The sequence below is a fragment of the Pipistrellus hanaki genome, assembly GCF_964339955.1.
Source record: "Pipistrellus hanaki genome assembly, chromosome: 9".
NCBI lineage: Eukaryota > Metazoa > Chordata > Mammalia > Chiroptera > Vespertilionidae > Pipistrellus > Pipistrellus hanaki.
Genome location: NC_140511.1, coordinates 72,570,466 through 72,595,725, shown reverse-complemented (window position 1 = coordinate 72,595,725; position 25,260 = coordinate 72,570,466). Strand labels below are relative to the sequence as shown.

The 25,260-nt window shown below is 51.2% G+C and overlaps 1 protein-coding gene across 4 annotated transcripts in view; it reads left to right on the top strand.

The window, feature by feature from the left end:
- Positions 1–25,260, top strand: part of PRR5L (proline rich 5 like) — a 121,456-nt gene that overhangs the window by 87,064 nt on the left and 9,132 nt on the right. For all 4 annotated transcript variants that reach the window (XM_084894466.1, XM_084894464.1, XM_084894463.1 and 1 more), the window contains 3 exons: positions 6,501–6,549; positions 17,375–17,432; positions 23,149–23,240. In XM_084894466.1, coding sequence (XP_084750592.1) covers positions 6,501–6,549; positions 17,375–17,432; positions 23,149–23,240 — 199 coding nt within the window. The remainder of the gene's footprint in view (positions 1–6,500; positions 6,550–17,374; positions 17,433–23,148; positions 23,241–25,260) is intronic.

Here is a 25,260-nt window from a genome sequence, read left to right as displayed (position 1 = left end):
TCCTTCAGCTCAGTTGGCTGCTGAGCCCCAAAAAAGGGAAATCCACCTCTGATGTTTCCAGCCCTCTGAGGGAGCCTCTGAGACTCACAGCTGGGGCTGGGCTGGGGGGAATGAGAAGACAGAGCGTCTGGGAGAGCCTGGGTGGAGCGCCTGGCAGCAGAGTAGACAGCGAGGTGATGTTCCCGGAGGGAATGAATGATAATCGCAGACATCTGTGCAGCGTTCTGTAGGAGCCATGCTTTAGATATGAGATATGGCCACTCTTTTAAAGCTCACCACCTGCATATGGGACGGGTCCTATATCCTTTGTCTTACAGATGGGGAAACCGAGGCGCAGAGGGGTGGATTGACTTGCCCAGAGTTGCATAGCTAGTTCGTTAGCGGAGCTGGGATTTGAACCTGAGCCTCCTGCGTTCTTAAAAGCACAGGAAATAGGCTGCAGGAAGCTCCCAGAGCTGCCACTGTCCATATTCAGGCCTGATGGGTGGGGACATAGATGCCTTCATAGAAGAGTAGGGCCTGGACCCTAGTTTGGGAGGGCGTCAGTAAGGTCTTCTCTCTCTCTCTCTCTCTCTCTCTCTCTCTCTCTCTCTCTCTCTCTCTCTCTCTCTCTCTCTCTCTCTCTCTCTCTCTCTCTCTCTCTCTCTCTCTCTCTCTCTCTCTCTCTTTTTTAGAATTATTATTTAAATATTTTATTGACTTGCTGAGACCGGTTTGGCTCAATGGATAGAGCGTCGGCTTGGGGACCAAAGGGTCCCAGATTCGATTCCAGTCAAGGGCATGTACCTTGGTTGCGGGCATATCCCCAGTAGGGGGTGTGCAAGAGGCAGCTGATCGATGACTCTCTCTCACCGATGTTTCTAGCTCTCTATCTCTCTCCCTTCCTCTCTGTACAAAATCAATAAAATATATTTAAAAATAAATAAATAAATATTTTATTGACTTTTTTACAGAGAGGAAGAGAGAGGGAGAGAGTTAGAAACATCGATGAGAGAGAATCACCGATCAGCTGCCTCTTGCACACCCCCTACTAGGGATGTGCCCGTAACCAAGGTACATGCCCTTGACCGGAATCGAACCCGGAACCTTTCAGTCTGCAGGCCGTCACTCTATCCACTGAGCCAAACCGGTTTCGGCTAAGGTCTTCTCTGTTTTGGTCCAGGTGGCTGCCTGTGTGTTGACCCCTTTTGTCTGCTCTGGTTCAGAAACAGACGTGACTTTGGGAGCGGCATGAGGAGTTAGAGGGAAGTGGCAGATCTGAAACCTGGGGCTGGCTTGTGTGGCGTTTGGCCTGCACTGTGTTTAGAAAACGACACCTCCCCTAAAAACCCAGGCCTCTCGGGGACGCTCACGTTGGGCAATGCGGGGCCCACAGTCCGGCCTGGTACAGGTCTGCAGAGGCCGGGACCTGGCTGCTGGCCACAGAGGCGTTGGCTGCAGCCCCACTGTTCATGCCCGGGCGCTGGCCCCCGTGGGCATGGGAGGTCCCCTGTGGGCATTTCACCCACCTCCAATGGCCCCACAGTGGACCGAGGAGGAAAGGGTTGTTTCCATGCGCTACTGCTCGAAGCATTGCCTGCTGCAGAGGCGAGTGGGTCATTTTGTGTGTGTGTGTGGCGGGCGGATGTTAGCAACCAGGCTGGGTAGGTACTGACCTGCTCCAGGCCAGGCCCAGGTTCCCGGGGCCCCTGCTGGCCCATGAGGAGACCCGGCAGGATCTCGCCAAGGGGTCAGGGCAGAGGGTCTGGGTACTTGGGGGCGGCCCCTAATTGCCTAATGGCAGGGAGATACTCTGTGTCCCCAAAAATAAGACAGTGTCTTATATTAATTTTTTTCTCCCAAAGTTGCGCTAGGTCTTATTTTCAGGGGATGTCTTATCTTTCCATGCGCTAGGTCTTATTTTCGGAGGATGTCTGATTTTCGGGGAAACACGGTAGATGTTGAGCGTCCGATAGGTTGTCCCAACTGGTGCTGCCTGACCTTGAGCCCCGCTGCACCTGCTTCCAGGCTGCCTCGTCCTCCTTTGGGGTGTCGCTGCCTTGGGTCTTTCTGGGTGCTGCTGGGAGATGCTGGCTTGGACCAAAGGGGTTTCTCTACCTCATTTCTGCTGCTCCCCACTCTCCCGCCATCCTGCCCCCTTGTGTCTCTCACCCAGCCGGACCCCAGCTCCAGTCACACCTTCCTTACCTTCAGGCCCCACCAGTGGGAAGCGGAAGTGACAGAGGCATGAGGGGCAAGACTGCAAGTTGTATATCAACAGGAAACCCTGTCCTCCTGGGCGGGTGTCTCGCCCGGTCAGCCTGGGAGGGGCCGGGGTGAGATGATACCTACAGTGAGCGGTTCCCCATTTCTTGTTTGTTTGTTGTGGTCCTGCTGGCTTCTGCCCAGACTTCATGCCCCGCCTCCCTTGGGGGCTGGGTCCCTCAGAAGCGCTCCCTTCCCACTTCCTCCTCCTCCACTGGCGACTGGCAGCAGGACTGTTTTCAAATGAAGCCCCATGTGTGAAAGGGATGAGTGGGAGCCGAGGAACCTGGGAGGTTGCTTCCACCACAGGCTTTCCCTGAGCTCTGCCCCATCATCTTAATCCCCCCCTTTTATCCGGGTGGCGGCCCTGACCTGCAGCCCCCTTAGTGAGCTTCACCTAGGTCCTGAGCACCAGATGCGTCGCTAGTCTGGCAACACTCTTTTTATATATATATATATATATATATATATATATATATATATATATATATATATATATATATATATTTTATTGATATTTTTACAGAGAGGAAGGGAGAGGGATAGAGAGCTAGAAACATCGATGAGAGAGAAACATTGACCAGCTGCCTCCTGCACACCCCCACTGGGGATGTGCCCACAACCAACGTGCATGCCCTTGACCGGAATCGAACCTGGGACCTTTCAGTCTGCAGGCCGACACTCTATCCACTGAGCCAAACCGGTTTGGGCTGGGGACACTCTTAAGAAGATGCGGACAGAGCTGTTAGAGGACTAAGGGTTCGGGGATCAGACCACCTGGGTGGAACCCTCCCAGCCAACACTCAGTGCTGTGCGCTAGGGACTCCCAGTCTAGGGTGACTTCCTTCAGCCCCTGCAGCAATCCTGCGGAGACCCCGTCTCTTTATCCCCAAGTTTCCACTGAGGAAACAGCCACAGGGACTCCCCTGTGAGGGAACCTGCAAGGTTATCTGTTGCTCAGGCTCCAGGCCCAGGCACCGCCTCCAGGCCCTGGCCTCCGGTGGGGCTCCTCTCCGGGGTGGGCTTGCTGCTCGCGCTCCCCAGTCCCCTTGGAGGGCCCCTTTCCTTGCGTGTGGAAAGTGGAGACGTTATTTCTTCCAGAGAGTTTCCTTTCAGCCTTAAATGAGGAGACACATGGACCTTGTTGACAACGGTGCCTGCCACTTAGTAAGCGCTCAGTAAACTTGAGGTTGGGGCGGGGGGGGGCGGGCAGGCCTCATCCTAGCAGCAATTTGGTTTGTGTTCCTTATTCATTGATCTGCCTGTCCGTCTGTCTGTCTGTCATCTATTTTTGCTCCAAGAAGTCATTCCTTTCCTGTTTCCGGGCAAGGGTGGGTGGGAAGGGTAGAAGGAGGATTTCGGATGCCAGGCCGCTGTGCCCGAGAGGAGCGGGCATCCTGGCATGGGGGTTTCCGTCTCTTTGCCTCTAGGCAACCACAACCCACAGGCCCCTTCATTCAACCACAGCCTCCTGCCTCTCTTCTTCCCTGTGCTCTCCAAGCTGAACTGGCAGGGGGCGGGGCAAGCTTCATGCCTGGACTTCATGCTGGACTCCCAATTTTTGGAGTAGGAGGTGCTCCTGAGAGAGCGGCCCCCGTGGGAAGAAATCATGTCTGAGCTCTGGGTGGCCTTCTCTGTCTGACACAGCGCAGGGTTTCGTAAAGACTAGGAATTCCCAGGGTCCCTGTTCTCCATCAGCTGCTCTTGGGGGAAGCCACTGCCCCATTCCCCCTGGAGGCGGTGCTTCCAGTCAGAGGGGTGGGAAATCCCTCTTTCTCTAGAGTTTTCTGAAGCACCCTTTCCTTGTAAGCCAAGTGCTGGCAGAATAAACACCGAGTATAGAAATAGAAGGTGGATTTTGCATATGACTCAGCCCCGGTCTGTTCCCTGGCGGCTAGGCCAGCTCTGCCCTCTCCTCACCCCTCCCTCTCTCTCTCTGGGTTAAGCTCGTGGGTTACCAGCCCGAGGGGCTGGGGCTGGCAGGTTCTCGGCTGTGGGATTCTCTGAGGGCCTTGGGACAGCCTGCTTCCTGCTACTGTGCCCTGGAGGGGAACTCCTTGCCGCCACTTCTGGGCTTCTAGCCATCCAGGTCACCTTCGTGGCGGTGATTGTTAATAAAAATGTGTTTGTTTTTTTTAAAAAAAACACATATATATTTTTATTGATTTCAGAGAGGAAGGGAGAGGGAGAGAGAGATAAGAGTGATGAGAACTACTGATCGTCTGCCTCCTACACACCCCACACTGGGGATCAAGCCCACAACCCAGGCATGTGCCCTGACCCGGAATCGAACAGCAACCTCTTGGTTCATAGGTCTCTGCTCAACCACTGAGCCACACCAGCTGGGCAAAGCCCAGTGCATTTATACATAATTTTAGAAATGTATGTGTGCTGTGCGTGTTTAAAAACCAGGGTGCTGATTTCAGCACCGAGGGCCTCCTAGAGTGAACAAGTGGGGCGGTTTTGACAGATGAATTGGTTGACATTGTGTAAATAAAAATGTGTATTCCCTCCTTTTTCACAAGGGAGCGTGTTACCCACACGGATCTGCATCTCGTGTTTTTTCTCTTCCCTTCATGGGACTTAAGAGCTCTTTGTAGCATTGCTCAGAGCACTTCTGCATTCCCTCATTCTTTCTCACAGTTGTGTGGAATCCCGTTGTCTGGATGAAGCACAGTTTTTCTGGGGCATCTCCGTGGGGCCCATGGCTAGACCGTTGTTGTTGTTTTTTAAATATATTTTATAGATTTTTTTACAGAGAGGAAGGGAGAGGGATAGAGAGTTAGAAACAACGATGGGAGAGAAACATGGATCAGCTGCCTCCTGCACACCCCCTACTGGGGATGTGCCCGCAACCAAGGTACATGCCCTTGACCGGAGTCGAACCTGGGACCTTTCAGTCCACAGGATGATGCTCTATCCACTGAGCCAAACCAATTAGGGCAAGATGGGGTTTTGTAAGGGACAGAGGCGCTTACTGACTTGGCCACCCAGGACAAGAGAGGGGAGACTTGAATGATCAGAGAGGGTCGGTGCTGTTCAGATAATTCTCTGATGATACGTAGTGGGGAAGGTCTTGAAGTCAGGAAGCCTGTACTCGCAGGAACTCCCTGGACCTGTCTTGGTTTCAGCTCCCTCACTTGGTTTGGAAGAGCAGTAGGAGAGTCCCGTAGTGTGTCACAAGGAGGAGAAGAGCTGCTGGTGCCTACAGCCCTATTTTTCTGTTTTTTTTTCTGAGCACTTGGACTCTTGGAACTTATCTTGTGAGGGTGTTGATTGACAAGCTATCTGTCCTCACTCTCCACTCTCCTCACCCCCCCCCCCCCCCCCCCCCGCCCCAGAAGCTGCATGAGAGCCAGGCCTCTCCTGTCCTGTTCACTCCTGTGTGCCAGGGGCCAGAACAATCTCTGGCACATCACAGGCAGTAGCTGTTCGCTGCCTGGATACATAAGTTCTGTCCTCCCCGCCGTGGTCCCCTCCCCACTGCCACAGTCCCTCGGGGATAGGTGGTAGGACCGACCATCCAAACCTTGGCACCAAGTTGCATGTCTCCCATGGATTTGGAGGAGAGACGGGGTGGGGTTATGGGAAGAGATGCTGAGTTTGCAGAAGGTCTGGGTTTGAATCTTAACTTGACCAATGACTAACATAGGAGATCTCTCTGCACCTCGGTTTCTTTATCTGTATAGGAGGGGTAATCATCGCCCCTCCCTCTAACCAGACTTTATCATATTTGGTTGAAGAATGCATGGAAAATGCATTTAGGCTGTAAAGTCTGCAAATGTGGGGGATTGCAAAATTGTGGTCTTTCTCTTCCTTGGTGTTTTGTTTGGATGTTTGTTTCACACGGGGCCAGGGGCCCTGCCTGCCTCTACCAGCTCTATGTCTGGGACCTCCAGTGACTGACTTTCTGAGAAGGCTGTGTTTGTGAGCTAAGGAGTGAACCCCCTATAGGATGTTCATCACCCCAGTTCCCTGAGGACATTGGCAGAGCGGTCTCCACCAAGTTCACCCTCCGAGGCCTGGCCTGGGCCCCCGTCCTTGCCCAGCAACCAAACCATGGCACCAAGTTGCATGGATTTGGAGGAGAGACGGGGTGGGGTGATGGGAAGAGATGTTGAGTTTGCAGGTCTGGGTTTGAATCATAACTCGGCCAAGGTAAGTTCCAAGAGTTCAAGTGCGTGGTGTTGTGTCTGTGACCCAGACAGTGGGAGCTGTACCAGTGAGGCTGCTTGACGGTGTTTCTCTCTCCCCAGGCGGCTGCTGAAGAGTGAACTCGGAGCGTTCATTACAGACTATTTCCAGGTAAGTGTGTGGGTCTGAGCATCCGTCATTATTGTGCCTGTGGGGACGGGTACCCGAAGAGATGGGCCCTACTGTGCACCTGGGCCTTTGTTCAGTATGCTGAGTTCCTGCAGGGCACGGGGTATGGGGCACGGGGCATGGGGCGCGGGGTGCATGTGTCCTGCTCTTATGGAGGTCACCATCTCAGGCTGTGGTTCCTGGGCTCTTTGGTCTCAAGATCCCTTTGTGTGCTTAACATTTTATCTTACTTGGATTATCTCTACCTTCATTCCCCATAGAGATTAAACCCAAGAAATGTTACGATATGCTGTAATTCACTTAATCATAAACCTGTTACATGTTGGCATAAATAGCACTTTTATGAAAAATAACTTTCAGCGTAAAAAGTGGAAGAGGGGCATTTTTTGGTTATGTTTGCAAATCTCTGCCCCATCTGGCGGAATTCCTAGAGGGGCGTTGGATCCTCGAATCTTCCCACTCAGTCTGTTGCAATGTCTGTGTCTCTGGAGAACCTCACAGGACACGCACGGAAGATGTGAGGTAGATAGCAGCCCAGTGTTACTAAGGAAATAGTTCGGACCATGTGGAGAAGGTCGGTACCCCAGGGAACCCCAAACCACACTTTGAAAACTGCTTCTCCAGTGACTTTCCCTCCCCCGCTCTTCCCCCCACCCCCCACCCCCGTGACAATCTAATTGGGTTAATTATATGGCCCCTTAGCCAAGTTATTTCTTGTGGGGAAGCCTCTTGGTCTGCTGTTAAACATAGAGTGGTACCACATGATGTAATGTTTCTCCAGCCCAAACAGGATTGTTATGGGGCAAAGGAGTTCCAGGTTCCATTAGGGCAGTGGTTCTCAACCTTCCTAATGCCGCGACCCTTTATTATAGTTCTTCATGTTGTGGTGACCCCCAACCATAAAACTATTTTTGTTGCTATTTTATAACTGTAATTTGGCTACTGTTATGAGTCATTATGTAAATATCTGTGCTTTCTGATGGTCTTAGGTGACCCCTGACAGCAGTTCTCAACCTGTGGGTTGTGACCCCTTCCACACGGGTCACTTAAGACCATCGGAAAACAGATATTTACATTACGATTACTAACGATTCCTAAAAATAGTTTTATGGTTGGGGGTCACCACAACATGAGGAACTATATTAAAGGGTCGCGGCATTAAAAAGGTTGAGAACCCCAAACCACACTTTGAAAACTGCTTCTCCAGTGACTTTCCCTGGTTGAGAACCACTGCCCTAATGGAACCTGGAACTCCTTTGCCCCATAACAATCCTGTTTGGGCTGGAGAAACATTACATCATGTGGTACCACTCTATGTTTCTTTCTACTTTTTTTTTTTTTAAATATACTTTTATTGATTTCAGAGAGAAAGGGAGAGGGAGAGAGAGATAGAAACATCAAAGATGAGAGAGAATCATTGATCAGCTGCCTCCCGCACGCCCTCCACTGGGTACCTAAGCCTGCAACCCAGGCATGTGCCCTGATTGGGAATTGAACTGTGATCTTCTGGTTCATGGCTTGACACTCAACCACTGAGCCACAGCTACTGGGCAGAGAATGGTTGCTAATCACTGACACAGCTTCCTTCCTGACTCTACCCAAAGGGACATGAGGAGACGTTATGGGGAGGTGTCCTGTGACACCAATTGGCTGAGGGGTCTTGGGAAAGCTGCTTTGCCTTTGTATGCTTCTGTTTCTTCATCTGTAAAATGGGAACAAAAGTATGACCTACCTTATCAGTCACTGTATGGTTTATATGAAATAACACATGGGAAGCACTCAGGACTTAGTGTATCGGGAGCAACAGAGGGGTGTGGTCAAGAGCATGGTCCTCAGAGTCAGGCTTCCTGGGTTCAACACCCACCATAGCCATGTGCTAGCTGTGTGACCTTGAGCAAGCTGCTTTACCTCTCTGTGTTTAGTTTCCTGACCTAACCTTATAGAGTTGTTGTGAGGATTAAATGCATTATTATTTGTAAAGTGCTTAGAACAGGGCTAGCACAGAGTAAGAAGTACTACATACTCATTAGATTTTTATATATTCACCCGGCTGGCATGGCTCAGTGGTTGAGCATTGACCTATGAATTGGGAGGTCACAGTTTGATTCCTGGTCAGGACACATGCCGGGTTGTGGGTTCAATCCCCAGTGGGGGTTGGGGGAATGGGCAGGAGGCAGCCAACTAATGGTTCTCTCTCATCATTGATGTTTCTATCTCTCTCTCTCTCCCTTCATCTTTGAAATTAATAAAAATATATATTGAAGAAAATTTATATATATATATATATATATATATATATATATCCCTATTTGTTATTCTAAAGTGTAACCCATCTCTTTTAATGGGAAAGTGACAGAAAACTAGATAACATCTTGGTTTCAGGCTGGTGGTATTCTGTATCTGAGGAGAACAAGCTTCCAAGGCAGTTTGAAGAGCTTTTAGGCTCTCAGGACAACACAGACATCCTTTTGTTTATTTTTTCTAATGATTCAGGAAGCATAAACTTTTATGTGTGCTTTAAAAGAACGACAAATGTCAGGCGTTTCGCACACACACACAGTGGAAAACGGCCACGCTAAATGTGGACCCAGCCAGACCTTCCAGAAGCCTGCGCTCCCACTGGGTCAGAAGTCTCGCTGCTGGGAAGAAAGCTCCTGCCCCCAGAGACGGACCTAAAGATTGGGAAAGAGATAATTAGTCACAAAAGGCGCCCTTGACGTGAAGGTCGGTGTTGTCCTCACTCCCTCCTCTCGCCGCCTCTAATGATTGATTTTTTAAATCCCACTGCGGGGAAGTGGGTTTTCGATGCCGGCCCAGCTGCCTTCTCCGTTGACATTTAAAATAGACAGGGTTTGGTGTGGTTTCAACCAAGATTTAAATGTCAGTCGCCTTTTGGCACGGGGGGGCCACCCTCAGGACAGGTGGGGCAGGGCATTTGGGTGGGGACTTGTTTATCTGAGGAGGCCCTGAGGTTTGCGGGGTGGTTAAGGCTGCTTGCGCGTGCCAGACGCTTCACAGCTAATAACCACACGCCGTTTTCTATGAGAGCTTCATCGGAGGAAGGAGGAGCTGCTGGGTGTATGCTGAGTCGCCCGGGGGTGTGGGGTGGGACCAGGTCTTCACAGTTTCGAATCTGGGGTTTTCCTGAGCTTCAGGTGCTAGGCTGGAGAGGAGGCCATCCTAGACACTCTATTTAATTGTAGGTTTGACGTCTCATGCGGTGGGTGCAGAGCCATTTTATTTTTAATCATTTTTTAAAGAATATTTTTTATTGATTTTGGAGAAAAAGAGAGAGGGAGAGGGAGATAGAAACATCGATGATGAGAATCATTGATCGGCTGCCTCCTGCATGTTGTCCCCTATTGGGGATCGAGACCACAACCCAGGCTTGTGCCCTTGACTGGAATTGAACCCCCGTCTGCACCTGCTGGTGGCACTGAGTTTGTTAAAAAGTAAGAGCTTTTCCCGGAGCCCAGGAAGTCCAGCTCCTGGTGGTTGGAGCTGGTTTTGCTTGATACAGAAACTCAGTCTCTTGTCAATGACTCTGCACAAGGCAGCACTTAGGAGAAGGATAGATCACGGGCCTCCTAGCGTTGGATGTAAATATTTTCATTTGGGACTCCTGTCTGAGGAAACATGCTTCCCCTTAGCTCATTATGACCAGAGAAGATCCCCGATGCGATGGCACCCTCTGGGATGCCAGAGGAGGAGACCCCACGTCCTGGTCCCCGTGGAGTTTGGAACTGAAGACGGTGCAGCGATAGGGCTGCATCCATACAGGCAACACGCAGTTGTGTTAACCGAGCACCCGGATGGGCGGTGAAGGCCTCGAAACAGGCCCAGAATGAATATATTTTGCAGGGACAGAGATGGACTTGGGGAGGATTCCATGGGAAGTTGGGGAGAGAGATGATAAAGAGTTGGGGGAAAGTTTTTTTTCGATGCTCAACCACTGAGCCACCCCAGCCGGGCCAGCTCTTCCTTAATCAATCTGGGAAGGTTTCCAAATTGAGTGGAATTCCCAAAATGGGAAAAGAGCTAGTTAGGTGGATAGAGGGTAGTCAGGGGCAGCTCACCTGTATTCTGCGTTGAAGGTATAAAGTCGGGGCCAGAACTGGAGCTGGGCTCCAGTGAGGAGACAAGCAAGGGAGAGGATGGTGGCTTTAGGTGCGAAGGTCATTAGAGGTCACATTTTGGATTTGGCCGGTATCGGGAGGAAAGACATTGTGGAGCTTGTAAATACTGGGATGGCCACTGTGAGGGGAGAAGATGGGGTGGCGCCCCCCGATGGCTGCGAAGAGGACCCCTGGATGTTTCAGGCCACTGTTGGAGGGTGGGGGAGGGGGAAGGCTGCCAGCCAGCCAGCGGTTACCGTTCAGCTACTGTATTCCATGTACTCTCCCTGGGCGCTACAATGATCGGAATATTTTTATTGTACTCTTCTCAAATTTTATGAAGAAAAATGGAAAAACGAATCTTGAAATTGATAACCACTGGGCTCGATCTAATTGAGATAAAGGTGAAAATCAATCGGCATGCTGAAACGGCAGACCTTCAGCCTCGTTGGACTTAGGTTATTGCCCATTCGATGGTTAAAGAGAGAGCATGTGGGCGCAGCATGCAGAGAATAATACATCACCCGGAGATGAGCTGCGAATACAAGGTTAATTAGGGGTTTTATAGCCCTTTTCAGCTTTATGGGCACAGAACGCCTCCTGCTATCTGGTGAGCGGCTCGTTCCACATGAGCGCTTGCTTTCAGGAAGCCGTTACGTGTGAGATTGGGTGACTTCCTACAGACGAGGCAAGGCATCCAGGAGCCGGCTCTAGGGCACGCGGAGGTGGGGGTAGGGCTGGGGTGGGAGGCAGGGATAGACCATGAAAACGAGGTGTTCAAATAAGAGGGGACGCTGAGCACCCCAGTGGCTGTGAGAAATAAAGACTGAGCAAGAAGAGCTGAGAAATATTAGACAGGACTGTGGTGGGCTGTTTCTCTGTTTTCCATGTCCATCATGGAAAATGACAGGTTCCTGAGTGGAGGAGCTGGGGATTAAGAAATTAGAGAAAGAAAGAAAGAGACATGGAGGTAGAAATAGATTTCATCAAGCTGGGCTCTAGGTGGGCGCCACCTCTCTGATGGAGAGGCAGCAAAGGAGACCCCCCAAGCCATGCAGGTTTATTTATAGAGTCAAAGAAGCTTATTTGCATTCTTAACTAGGCTCTAGCATTACTGGATTTACATATCTAGACCCGCCCCTGCTGACACCTGGACACAGGTACTCTGCCAGTGCCTCGGGCTCAGCTAATAATTTTTAGAAATGTCCAAGTGCCTTCTCAGGCGAAGCACTCCAAGGAGGACAAAAGTAATGATACTTACAAGGGCTGGCACTGCCAAGACTCCTGTGCCGAGCATTGTTCTCAGCTGGCGCGGCTCTCCAAGCGAGGTCCCCGCCCGGACCAGCATCCTCGGCCTCGCCTGGGAACCTGTTGGAGATGCAGATTCCCAGGCCCCATTCCGATAGATCAGAAATGGTCATGATTGCTGTGCGCACGCCAGTTGGAGCCCTCCTCCAGCAGCTCTCCCCGGCTGCGTCGTTCCCGCCTCCTGACAGCCCGCCGGGAAGATGGGGTTCGTGCCCGTTTGCAGATCATGCCTGCACCCGCAGCTCCTGCACCCGCAGCTCCGAGGAGGGAGGTTGTCCAAGATCCGACAACTAGGAAAAGGTCCAGCTAGAGCAAAGATCCAACTCAGGCGCCTGGCCGTGGATGAAAAGAATTTGGATTATGCGTTTAGTGTTAAAATGCCTTTAAAACATCCCCTGAAAACTCCAGAGAAGAGAAATTTCAGGGGTTTTTGTTTGTTTTTTAGGGGGAGAAGGGTGTTCAGCAAAACTGACATGGACTGTTTTCTTGCTTTTTTGTAAGATGCCTTTTTCAAAAAAATCCCCATTCACCTTTTAATAACCACTGACAGGGCGCCGAGGAAAGAATGAGCGTTTGTGCCAGGTTTTTGATCTTCTGCCTTCTCCACCTGGGCGTTCCTCTCTGGTCTCTCACACTCACACCCCCCAGAACTGATTTATTAGGGACTCTCTGGGCCCGGCGGGGTGAGCTGTGTGTCTAAGACTCTTTGTGACTTATCTGGGAGGGATCAGAGTTCACAGGAAACAGGCTTCCTCCGAGGTGCTGGCTGCGCTTTCAAAGGCGCGGAGGGAAGAAGCGGAGGCGGCCGCGATTTCCATCGCTGGCGGGGTGCCCATGGCAGGAACTTTCGTAGACACAGATGTCCCTGCAAACAAAAGCCTGGGGTGGGCCCTCGCTGGTTTGGCGCAGTGGATGGAGCGTCAGCCTGCGGACGAAAGGGTCCTGGGTTTGATTCCGGTCAAGGACATATGCCCAGGTTTCGGACTTGATCCCCAGTGGGGGGTGTGCAAGAGGCAGCCCATCAATGATTCTTTCTCATCATTGATGTCTCTATCTCTCTCTTCCTCTCTGAAATCAATAGGAATATATATATATATAGCCTTGGGCTGGAATTGCTGGTTCCTACAATGTCTCTTGGGAGGAAGAGTGACACGCTGCTCGGCCCTCTGGGGTCGGAAAGAATGTCTCCTTTGGGAGTAGACTCCACCTAGGAGCCAGGTAGTCACCGTGTTAGACATCAACTGTGGATGGTGGAGACCAAGGACCCGGGAAAGACTCCGGCGAGGTGTACGTTGGGAAGCTGGGAGCAGCAGGCCTGACTCGGCTGGAGGGAAGCTTTGGACAGGGGGAAACCCAGGTCCATGGCTGGAGATTGCCCAGCCAACAGCCCCCAGCATCTGGGAACCTGAAATGGGTCTCTTCTACCTCCCCCTGTGGGCAAGCACCCAAGAAATGCCTCCATTTGATGGGGCAGGAGAGGGTGATGCTAAAAGCGCCAGCCCTTTGACCAGGCAGGTCTGGATTCCAGTCCTTGCTAGAGCACTTCTTGGCTGTGTGACTGCAGGCAAGTTACTGACCCTCTCTGGGCCTCAGTTTTCTTAGAAGTCATCGAGGTGTGAACATGGTACTTGCTTCAAAGGGTTGACGATGCCAATAGGTGAGATGCCATAGGCAAAGTGCTTGGTGCATAGAGAACAGTCAACAGAGGATGGCTCTTTGTGCCTTAGTGTTTCTTATTATCTTTGCTAAAGTATAAACCAGAGGAATATATTGGGGGGGAAACATGGGCATTGGATTCAGACCAACCAGGAAGCAGATGATTCTAGTCTCACAGGTGCTAGTTGCTTCCCTGAGCCTCAGTTTCTTCATCTGCAAGAAAGAGAATAGGATTGTGGGAAAGGTAAGTGAGTCACATACAGATAGAGCCTACTCCCAGGGCTGACAAAGTGTAAAACCTAGCACACAGCTGTCATTCTCCCTTTTACCATTGCCATCACCACCTGAGGGAGGACTGGCAGCTCCTGCAGTTACAGAACTCCTGCTGTGTGGACAGTCCTTGCTTCCAGAAAGATACAGGCAGTCATGTCACTCTCCCTGCCCCCTGGCCTTGTTGGTTCCCCAGTGTCCTCGGTCCCTGTGGCTGGTTTATGAGGTGCCTGCCTGACCAGCCCCCCCTCTAGGGCCACCCACCTTCCCACCCTCCCCTCTCTGCTGCCCTCCCTCTGTGATTCCCCAGAAGGAGCTGGGGCTTCCCAAGCCCCTGGTGATTGGATGATTTGGGGTGCCTTCCCCAGACATCTTTGTTGTTTGCCTTCTTCCTAGCTGAACCTTATTTTTTTTATTTTATGTTATTTTTTTGTGGGCAGTCCATTTTTGCTGCCTTAGAAAATATATGTCAGCTGGTTTTCATTTCCGGGCTTGTCTGCCACTTCATTAAAGTGCAGTGTGTTCCATGTCTACGTTCAAGTAACAAAGGCACAGATCCAAGTCCCCAGTCATTTCCTAGGTGGCTGCTACTTGATGCAACTGTTGGTTGGCTTGAAGCCTGCTGGCTGGGGAAGGGGTGGGGCTGGTGCCCCGGGGCAGGGGATGGATGGAGAAAAGCGGATTCTTCTGCAGCCCTACTGCCCGCAGCAAACATCGCCCAGCCCTCCAATCTGGCATTTGTCAGGGGCTGGGAGTCCTGGGAGCTGAGGTCCCGGGAGCACGGATGCTTAGACAGACAAACAGTGCAGATCGCTGCCCGAGTCAAGGCCAGTTTTCTTTCCTTCTTTCTTCCTGTCTTCACGTCTTGCAGCCTCAGGCCCCCCAGACGTCCAGTTGGAGTGTCCTTAGGCTTCATCATTGGCAGGGCCCAGAGCAAAATGAAAATGTGGCCGCTTCCGATGGGCCCTGGACGGGTGACCCCCAAAGATTGTCACCTCTGCACTCTGGGTACCTAGATTAGAGGGTTCAAGAGGCCCCTGTGCAGTCACCAGCACATGCATCAGGGCATTGCCCGCCCAGGTTAGGGTTTTACCCGAATCATGGCCATCCCATCGTGTTCCTTGAAGGAATTCTTTGTAAATCACGTTGATTTTAGGGTTTCATCTGCCATCTGGAAACTAGTGACCAGTTTTTATTTTTTTATTTTTATTTTTTAAAAAATATATTTTATTGATATTTTACAGAGAGGAAGGGAGAGAGATAGAAAGCTAGAAACATTGATGAGAGAGAAGCATCAACCAGCTGCCTCCTGCACACCCCCCACCAGGGATGTGCCCGCAACCAAGGTACATGCCCTTGACCAGAATCGAACCCGGGACCTTTCAGTCCACAGACCGACGCTCTACCACTGAGCCAAACCGGTTGCAGCTAGTGACCAGTTTTTAAAATGAGGCCGTATCTTGTGAATTTTACAAGGACCTGTGAAATGTGGTTTAGGTTACATTAGTCACAAATGTGACAGTACCGCTGAGAAAACAGTGTAATGTTTCGGATGTAGGCCTCTTGGTTACAGACTCCCACTCCTTATGTGAAGATAGCTGGGCTAAGAGAGCAATTATTGTCATCACTACCCACCACTGGTTACTAAGGATGTAAAATACCGAGTGTGTGTGTGTGTGTGTGTGTGTGTGTGTGTGGTGATTATTATTTTTTAATATTTTTATTGATTTAACTGAGGAAGAGAGGAGAGAGATAGAAACTTCAATGATGAGAGTGAATCATTGATCGGCTGCCTCCTGCACACCCCACACTGGGGATCAAGCCTGCAACCCGGGCATGTGCCCTTGACTGGAATTGAACCTGGGACCCTTCAGTCCACAGGCCGACGCTTTATCTACTGAGCCAAACCGGCTAGAGCATGATTATTCTTATAAGAACTTTATGGTATTGCTGGTATGATGCCATTTTATAGCTGAGGAACTCAAGACTCAGGGAAATTAAGTCCAAGACCACAGAGCTTGAATGTGGCCGAGCTGGGACTTGAACACTTTATCTGAGTCACAGTTCTTTCCTCTCTGCCATTCATGCCCTCATCATCTGTGTAACAGGGCTCTTTATAAAGGAGAGCACTAAGAGACGCATGACGTTTTATTACAGGATACATGTCATCTTGGGCCTCCCACCACATGGCCTAGGCCTTGCATAACCTGGTAAGGAGGCAAGCAGGGAGCTCCTGGGACTTGCCCAGAGGCTGCTCCGTGGCTTAGGGGACCAGCCGTGGTTTTTTGAGGGAGGGAAGGGGTCTGACAGGAAGCCTTGCTGGAAGGCAGCAAAGCAGAGTGGAGAGAACGTAGCTCCTGGTGGCAGGCGGGCCAGCGCCGCCTCCTGTGGACAAGCCTGTGAAGTAAGGGGAATGGCACCTTCAGACAGGATGACCCGGAGGGCTGGGATTCAGTGAGATGAGGGGCCTGAGCCCTCTAACACAGTGGTTGGCAAACTCAGTCAACAGAGCCAAATGTCAGCAGGAGCACGATTGACATTTCTTTTGAGAGCCACATTTTTTTAAATTTAAACTTCTTCTAATGCCACTTCCTCAACACAGACTTGCTCAGGCCATGGTATTTTGTGGAAGAGCCACACTCAAGGGGCCAAAGAGCCGCATGTGGCTCTCGAGCCGCAGTTTGCTGGCCATGGCTCTGACAGACACGGAACGTTTCACTGTGGTTAGTTGCAGCTGCAAAGGGACTAAATCTTCCCCTCTCCACAACCTTGCATGCACACACTGGACGGATGCATCCTTCTGCTTATGATTTTTCTTGCAGTCTCCTTCATGCCAGCGTGAGAAACCTAAATTTATCCTTTAAAAAAAAAAACCTATTCTCTCTGTCTACTTTCCCATTGCTGCCTCCAGGTCCTCTTTTCTGAGTTTAGAGGGAAGGCCGGAAGGACCCTGGGTATCTGTGTCCATCCATAGAATCCAGCCCGGCTCCTGCACCCACTTCCGTGGTTGGGGGGATGGAGGTGGAGGTTGGGTTTGGCGCTGGTGTCCCTCGTTTGTGACTTGCTATCTTCTCCCGAAGCCTTTGGCCTCCCATGAGGACAAAAGTCTTCTTTGCCGAAACCGGTGTGGCTCAGTGGATAGAGTGTCGGCCTATGGACTGAAAGGTCCCCGGTTCAATTCCAGTCAAGGCGTGTACCTTGGTTGCGGGCACATCCCCAGTAGGGGGTGTGCAAGAGGCAGCTGATCAATGATCCTCTCTCATCGATGTTTCTAACTCTCTATCCCTCTCTCTTCCTCTCTGTAAAAAAATCAATAAAATATATTTTTAAAAAGAATTTAGAAAAAGGCTTCTTAGACGTGGAGGCCTGGTGAGTGCCCGGCGCCAGGAATGCTGCAAGTGGGAGAGGCTGCCACCTGCAAAGGAACTCAGCCCTGGTGTTCTCTGTTCTCTTGGCAGAACCAGCTTCTGGCGAAAGGACTGCTGTTTGTGGAGGAGAAGATCAAGCTGTGCGAAGGCAAGTACCAGGCTGCCCTCACCAAACGGGGTTCCCCAGACCCAGCCTTTGATGCTGGGACAGCCCGAGTGCTTCTGTCCCAACGTGCCCCCCCTCCCACCTCCCGTGAGTGGCTCACCCCGGCCCTGCCTCTCAGTGGGGCGGCAGCATTTCGCTCTGAGTCAGCCTCTCGTGCCAAGGCGAGCTGCACCTGTGCTTCGAAACAGGAAGTGGAACTGGGAGGTCACTTTGCAGACCTGGTGTAACAGGGTGTTTTCATGAGGGTGGCCGTGGTCTGCGGTGATGGGATGAGTTACACAGTAGGTCCGGTTGTGCTGTTCTTGCTCACCTGATTCAGGCTATTTCCTATTGGCCTCTGTCCACTTTCTTGTCATAAGTGACCAGGGGCCCGTCCACTAAGGTTGTGGTTGGCAAACTGCGGTTCTTTGGCCCCTGGAGTGTGGCTCTTCCACAAAATACCACAGCCTGGGCAAGTCTGTGTTGAAGAAGTGGCGTTAGAAGAAGTTTAAGTGTAAAAAGTGTGGTTCTCCAAAGAAATTTCAATCATTGTCCTGTTGATAGTTGGCTCTGTTGACTCATGAGTTTGCCAACCACTGTTCTAGGGAAACATCCGGCTAAGCTGACAGCCACTTCAGGGGGTCTCGTGGGATGGGCAAAGGAATGGTTTCCGGCTGTAAAAGATGCTTAGAGCCCATCGGAGAAGACAGAATGGGATGGGAAGGTGGGGCCAAAGGCAAGCATCGCCGACCCCACAGCTCCTCCTGGGACTCGGTCAGCTCCGGCTGGTGTGGGCCCCCATCTCGGCTGCCCCTGCGTCCTTGGATGATGCTGGGCAAGTTTCTAGCTTCTCTGAGTCTTGGTTTTGAGTTTGCCAACGCAGTTTGTTAACCTGATAAAATGGGGGTTGGGATGGTAGGGAGGATCAAGTGCATCACCGACTGGCGCAGCATTATAGCCAGCACATAGTAAGTACACAAACTGGTTCCTCCATCTTTTGTTTGTCCTGCTCTAGCCTAAGACCTCTGGCTGTAGGGTAGACTTCCTCCTAGACCCAGACTTAGCAGGCATGAGGTCACCCCTTTTCCTTCCCATCATTCCCTGGGAAAGACTGGTGTCCAGGGAAGTGGCTCCAGGACAGGCAAGGCAGGAAGAGAAATGCGGAGCCGGCAGGCCAGAGGGCGCTGTCTGGCACACAGAGAGTGCTCACCAGCCTGTGAAGATCGGAGGTTAGACTCTCCCTGTCTGCCCAAGAGCTGCCTGAACCAGTGGCCTTGTTTTCCTGGCATCCATCTGTGCTGAGACTCCTCAAGCTTACAAACACCCTCCAACCCGAGGCCTCGCTTCCAGCAACTGGTGAGCACTCAGTGGGCCTTGTGCATTTTGGCGGCTGGCTAGGCAAGAGGAAAGAGAAGCATGGTCTCTGGGCACATTATTGGCCTGGAAGTCACTTGGGGAATGATTACATGCTCTTGCCAATATGGACAGATACCAGCTTTAGGAAAGGATGCTGAGCAAAACCAGAGATCCGAGTGCCCTTAAAAAGGGAAGGGGGCCCTGGCCGGTTTGGCTCAGAGGATAGAGCAGTGGCCTGTGGACTGAAAGGTCCTGAGTTCGATTCTGGTCAAGGGCACATACCTGGGTTGCGGGCTCGATCCCTAGTGAGAGGCATGCAGGAGGCAGCCGATCAATGCTTCTCTCTCATCGTTGAAGTTTCTATCTCCCTCTTCCTCTCCCTTCCTTTCTGATATCAATAAAAATATATTTTTAGAAAAGGAAGGGGGAATGTCTTTTGCCCAAGTGATATTCAACAGACACTCAGAGAGAAGCCTGAGAATGGAGCTAGATGGGTAGGCAGGTCCTCCAGAGTTCTGGGCCGAGGCCCCAAAGTGGGCTGGCGAGCTCCAGGCCCGGGTGGTCTCTCTGTGGCCCCTGGTCCCGGCATCTGGGTGCCAGGGTTCTCTCTGCACAGCCAAGGGGCCTGAGAAGAACCTTCCAGGGTTTCATACCTTCAGCCAGAACGTCTCTGCTCTAGTTTACGTCTTAGACTCCAAGAAAGATTTCGTTTGGGGGAGAGGATTCTCTTGCTATGAAATATTGTTTGGAAAGGACTGAGAGGACCCTTCCTATCGCTGAACAGACTACACGTTATTGACCTTTTTGCTAATATACGTCCACGCCGCCTTGTGGCCACAGAAAGGACGGAGGTAGCTCCTGTCCGCGGGGCATTCTGTCGAGGATGTGCCACATCCTTCACAGCCATCCCTTCTGAGCTTTAGTGACCTTGATGTGAAAGACGTTTCCCGTTCCTGTTCTCAGTGTCTCTGGGGATCTACACTCCCGTGGTGCATTGGAGGGGAGCTTTCTAAGAGAGTCATCTAGAACCTTCCATCCAGGGAGGACTTTGCAGAGAGCTGAGTCCTTGACTTGGGGGCTGTTTCTGGAGGTGATGTCACCTCCTTCCATGAACTCTTGCTTCCCCAGGGCTACCCCGCGTCTGAATGAGGTTCTTTTCTGAATACCTTCCAAGCCTCCATTACTCTCTGGAGTCTGCAGCCAGCAATTCGGTCCAGGCTCCCGGGACAGGCACCTTCCGGCTGGGGGCTGAGGGGTAGCCTCACGTGGGGAGGAGAGCAGACAGGCACCAGCAGGCCTGGCATTGACCTGAAGGATTCACCTCCTTCCCTTCGGGGCATGGGGGGGCCTCTGCTTGTATGTGTGCCGGAAGGATTAGCATAAGGGCTGTCAGTGAGGAGCTGGGACAGCCTCTTCTCCTTTGAGGCACATTAATCTGGGTTTGGGGTTTACCTTGGGCTTTAGGAACTGGGCTGGCTCATTCCTTTGAATGAGCTAGCATAGCCTTCCTTTGAAAAGAGGATGCTGATGGACTGAGTCAAACACTTCTTGATTATCTCCTAGATACCAGGTTCTTTCATAGGTACTGGGGACCCAGGGGTGAACAAAACCATCCTAGGATTATAGGACCTTTGGAGCTCACAGCCTGGTAGGGAGACAGATATTAATCAAATCATCACCAATTATAAAACTGCAGCTAGGCTAAGTACTAAGAATATCATGCTGCCGAAACCGGTTTGGCTCAGTGGTAGAGCGTCGGTCTGTGGACTGAAAGGTCCCAGGTTCAATTCCGGTCAAGGGCATGTACGTTGGTTGCGGGCACATCCCCTGTAGGGGGTGTGCAAGAGGCAACTGGTCGATGTTTCTCTCTCATTGATGTTTCTAGCTCTCTCTCTCCCTTCCTCTCTGTAAAAAAAAAAAAAAAAAAAAAAAATCAATAAAATATTGATATATTAAAAAAAAAAGAAAAAAGAATATCATGCCACCCATAGTAGGAGGATTTGGGCACCTTCCTGTGGTCAAGGGCACATGCCTGGGTTGTGGGCTCGATCCCTAGTGAGAGGCGTGCAGGAGGCAGCCGATCAATGCTCCTCTCTCATCATGGATGTTTCTATCTCCCTCTCCTTCCTTTCTGAAATCAATAAACATATATATTGGAGCTGAAACTACAGAGATAAACAGATGTAGGTTATGCAGAGAGAGGAGGGAAAGAAGGGTGTGGGCAAAGGGACTGGTGCATGCAAAGGCCCTGAGCACGAAAGGACCTGGTGAGGGGGAGGGGCTGAAGTAAAACCCACAGGGTGAGGGCTTGAGGCTGAGGGGATAGAGAAGACGTTGAAGACACAGAGGGAAACAGACTCCCCTGGCCAAGGTACCCACATTATGGAGTTTTTTGTTTTTTGTTTTTTTCAAGCAAAGGAGAGTGTTGGAGCTAATCACGAAGTACTGTTCTGCCTTGTCCCATATCTGGGTTAAATGGTTACCTCCCTCCACTCAGCAGCCCTAGTGTTTGCAAAAAACCCACAACCGCCTGGCTGCTGTGGCTCGTGGTTGAGCACCAACCTATGAACCAGGAGGTCAGAGTTTGATTCCCGGTCAGGGCATCTGTCCAGATTGTGCAGGTTTGATCCCCAGTAGGGGTGCATGCAGGAGGCAGCTGATGGATGATCTCTCTCTCCCACTGATGTTTCTATCTCTCCATCCCTCTCCTTCTCTCTCTAAAAATCAATAAAAGCATATAAAAACAACAAAAACAACCCCACAACCCTGTACACTTAACACTTTGCTATTCATCCATCCATCCATCCATCCATTCATTCATTCATTCATTCATTCATTCATTCAAAGATGTCCAGAAATTGATTTATCATGCTAAGCACTAGAAATACAATGGTGAGCAGGACAGAAAGAGCCCAGGCACTCACTCCTGTCCTGGTGGAGTCAGAGAAGTATAGTAAACAACCGAGTGTCATTAGCACTGTGGGAAGGAGAGGGAGGACCCGAGGGGTTTGCATCCCCCCTCACCCTCCACGTACATCTCACGCTGACCTTTCCAGATCTGCGTGTCTCCGGCCCTGCCAGCTATCAGTCCTGCCCTTGCTCTGTTCTCTCTCCCAACCACTGCTTTTATTGCCCATTAAATTAATAGACGGAACGTACTATGCGGAGCTCTGTACTAGTTTAGTGCCACTGGCGGTGTTGGGCCAAACGGCTCTCCCGGTGTCTGATCTTGGTTGACCCAGTTTCTCTGCCTCCGATGAGCACAGACAGCGCCCGATCCGCTCTGTTATCTGGGTCATTCAACAGCAGCCACCGTGAGGCCCCTCTCAGCCCGGCTGCCCGCCTTTCCTCAGGGTCAAAGTTCCTCCCACAGCCTTCCAGCGGCCCTGGGGGACCCGAGGACATCTAGCAGGGGGAGGGGGGGAGGTTGGGGGGGTGGTGCTTGGCCACGGCTCAGGCTCCCTGATCCCAGGGGTGAGAGGAGTACTGCTTTGGGATACGGGTCCTGTGTCCCACACGTGACCAAAATGCTGCAAAGCAGTGGGTGGAGGTGACAGTTTTTAGGCCCTCTACCCATCTCCCTCCACTGACAGCTCAAATCCAGAATAAAAGGCCATTGTCTTGCTGAAACTGGTTTGGCTCAGTGGATAGAGCATCGGCCTGCGGACTGAAAGGTCCCAGGTTCAATTCCTGTCAGGGGCATGTACCTTGGTTGTGGGTACATCCCTGGTGGGGATGGTACAAGAGGCAGCTCATCAATGATTCTCTCTCATCAACATTTCTAACTCTCTATCCCTCTCTCTTCCTCTCTGTAAAAAAATCAATAAAATATATATATTTTAAAAAAAAGCCATTGTCTTAGTGATCAAAAAACAACAACAAAGCAATATATAAGTGAGGACAGGCCTTGCCCAGTTTATGTTGGTCAAGAGCACGGTTCTGGAATCCCAGCTCTGCCTTTCTGCTGTGTGACATTGAGCCAGGTACTTGACCTCTCTGAGCCTGTAAAATAGGGTAATAGAGCCTACTTAGGAGATGTCTTGTGGATAAGTACATTAGCACAGGGATTGATAATGTTGTAACCATGCTCGTAATAATAACAATTGTTATACGATTTTCACAATTCAGCTCCCTTTTCCGGGTTGGGGCCAGAAGGCATATTTGCATATTTCCAGTTGAGTCTTTCCATCAAACCCCGCGGTTACCATAGTCACACCTTACAGATCGAATGTAGGTGATGGGCCTTCGTCCCCTGCGCCCCCTCTCCCCATGCTCCAATGAGGGGAGCTGTCTTCTAGCCTCGCCTGTAAGTAATGACAAGCTCTTTTCTTTCTCCCCCTCCCATCTTCTCGCTCCCGTGTAGGTGAAAATCGCATTGAGGTTCTGGCTGAAGTCTGGGACCACTTCTTCACTGAGACCCTCCCCACCCTGCAGGCCATATTTTACCCAGTTCAGGTCAGTCTCGCCGGAACAGCCTCCTGGTGACGGGGGAGGACAGGAGGCCGGGCGCCTGAGTTGGCTAAGGACTCAGAGGTCTCTGCAGGGCGTTGGGTTCCCATCCTTAGCATCAAACCTCGACCAAAGAGGAGCCCCGCAAGGTAGCTATTTGTAGGCCCTTGTCACCGTCTTGGTTTGGAGAACGTTCATATATTATTGGAGTGAACCTGCTTCTTACTCTCCCTTTTCTTTCCCTTTCTCCCCCTTTTCTCTGAAGCCCGATTTTTAAAAAATATATTTTTATTGATTTCAGAGAGGGGAGAAGAAGAAAAAGATAGAAACATCAGTGATGAAGGAATCATTGATTGGCTGCTCCTGCATGTTGGACAGAGCCTGCAATCCAGGCATGGGCCTTTGACCGGAATCGAACCTGGGACCCTTCAGTCCACAGGCCAACACTCTATCCATGGAGCCAAATGGGCTGGGGCTGAAGCCCGATTTTTAAGCGGCTTCCCTGTTGCTCCCAGATTGTGGGAGAGGGATGGTGTACCTTGGCCTCCACAAAGGATTCCTAAAGATGATGTGGCAGAAAGAACCCCGACTCGGGATCTCGTGGGGTTTGGGCAAACCCTTCTCACTTCTCAGAACGTAGCTCCATTTCGTCTCCTGCGAAGGGAGGAATTTAGGCAGAAAGAGGAGAGGTGCCCCCTGTGACTTCAGCTCACTGTCCCACTTAGTTCCTTCCAGCCTCTTGCAGGGCTGGTCAGTGCCAGGTCAGAATGGACACCCCAAGTTAGGTGGACCCAGGTGTCACAGCCCAGCGCTGCTGTGCGCACTGACCCCACTCCTGCCCGCCCTGGTTCAGGGTCCTGTCTTCCTGTCTACTGGGGCTTTGGTGAAGTGCGGGCATGGGTGCAGCCACAGCCCGGCCGTTGGCAATGGCGGGAACTGCCTTGTGCCAGAGGTAATGGCCCACATGCTTTGCTTGCTCTGAGTACTGTGTTAAAGGAACCTGGGTTTCTTCGAACTGTTTGTCAAATGTTTAAAACCTGGGAGGTTGTGCCTGTGGAGTCCGTCTCCCATTCTGGGCCCGTCCCTGACAATTGTGGAAACCCCCAGCCTGCAGCCCACAGCTCTCCTCCCCCAACCCCAGCCCGTCCTGCTCCCCTGAGAGAGGACTGAGAGCACTTCGGGGACAGTTTGGTCCCCTCTCCCCCACGCCCACAAGCTCTCCTTTCCCTGCAGTGGTCACTCCATAGCCAGCAGTCCTGGGAGGTAGGGTGCTGAGTTAACTCTGGGTTTCAGATCAACGTAAATAATGCAAAGTCTGAGACACAGACTAGAGAATAATTCACACATAACTGGACACTTTGTGTTGTACTTGGCCACCCTACTGAAGGGGATTTGCCATCCTGGGTCTCTCTTAAGGGCCATTTGGATGTGAAAGTCCCAGGGGAGGGTACCCAGATGGGTTTAGGATGGGGTCTGGGTGGGCATTCTCACGGGACAGTTGCCAGAGGGACTAGAGGAGCCCCGTTGTGCAGGTCTGCGGCTGGTACCCCCCTTCTCTGGAAAGATTGTAAGATCTGGCAACAACTGGTTTTGCTCCAGTCCACTTGCCCCTAATTTCCACATGTCCTATTGGCAGGGTGTACTCGAATGACACCTTTGTCTCTACTGAGAGCAATTGGCTTTTGGAGTGTTCTGTGTATAAATGTGCAAAGGAGAGTCTGGGAAATGGGCCCCTTTTCCCCTTTCTGTTATGGCAAACTTTGGCAGCTCCAAAATCAAATAGTTTAGGTTTAGCCCAGCCAGTGTGGCTCAGTGGTTGAGCATCGACCTATGACTTAGGAAGTCCCAGTAGGCAGTGAGCAGGAGGCAGCCAATCGATGATTCCCTCTAATCATTGATGTTTCTATTTCTCTCTTCCTTTCTCTCTGAAATCAATAAAAATATATTTTTTTAAAAGTTCAGGTCTGTAATCCAGCTGTACGGGCTGTAGGATTTTTCACCTTGAAGCGGGTTTTATAATAATATC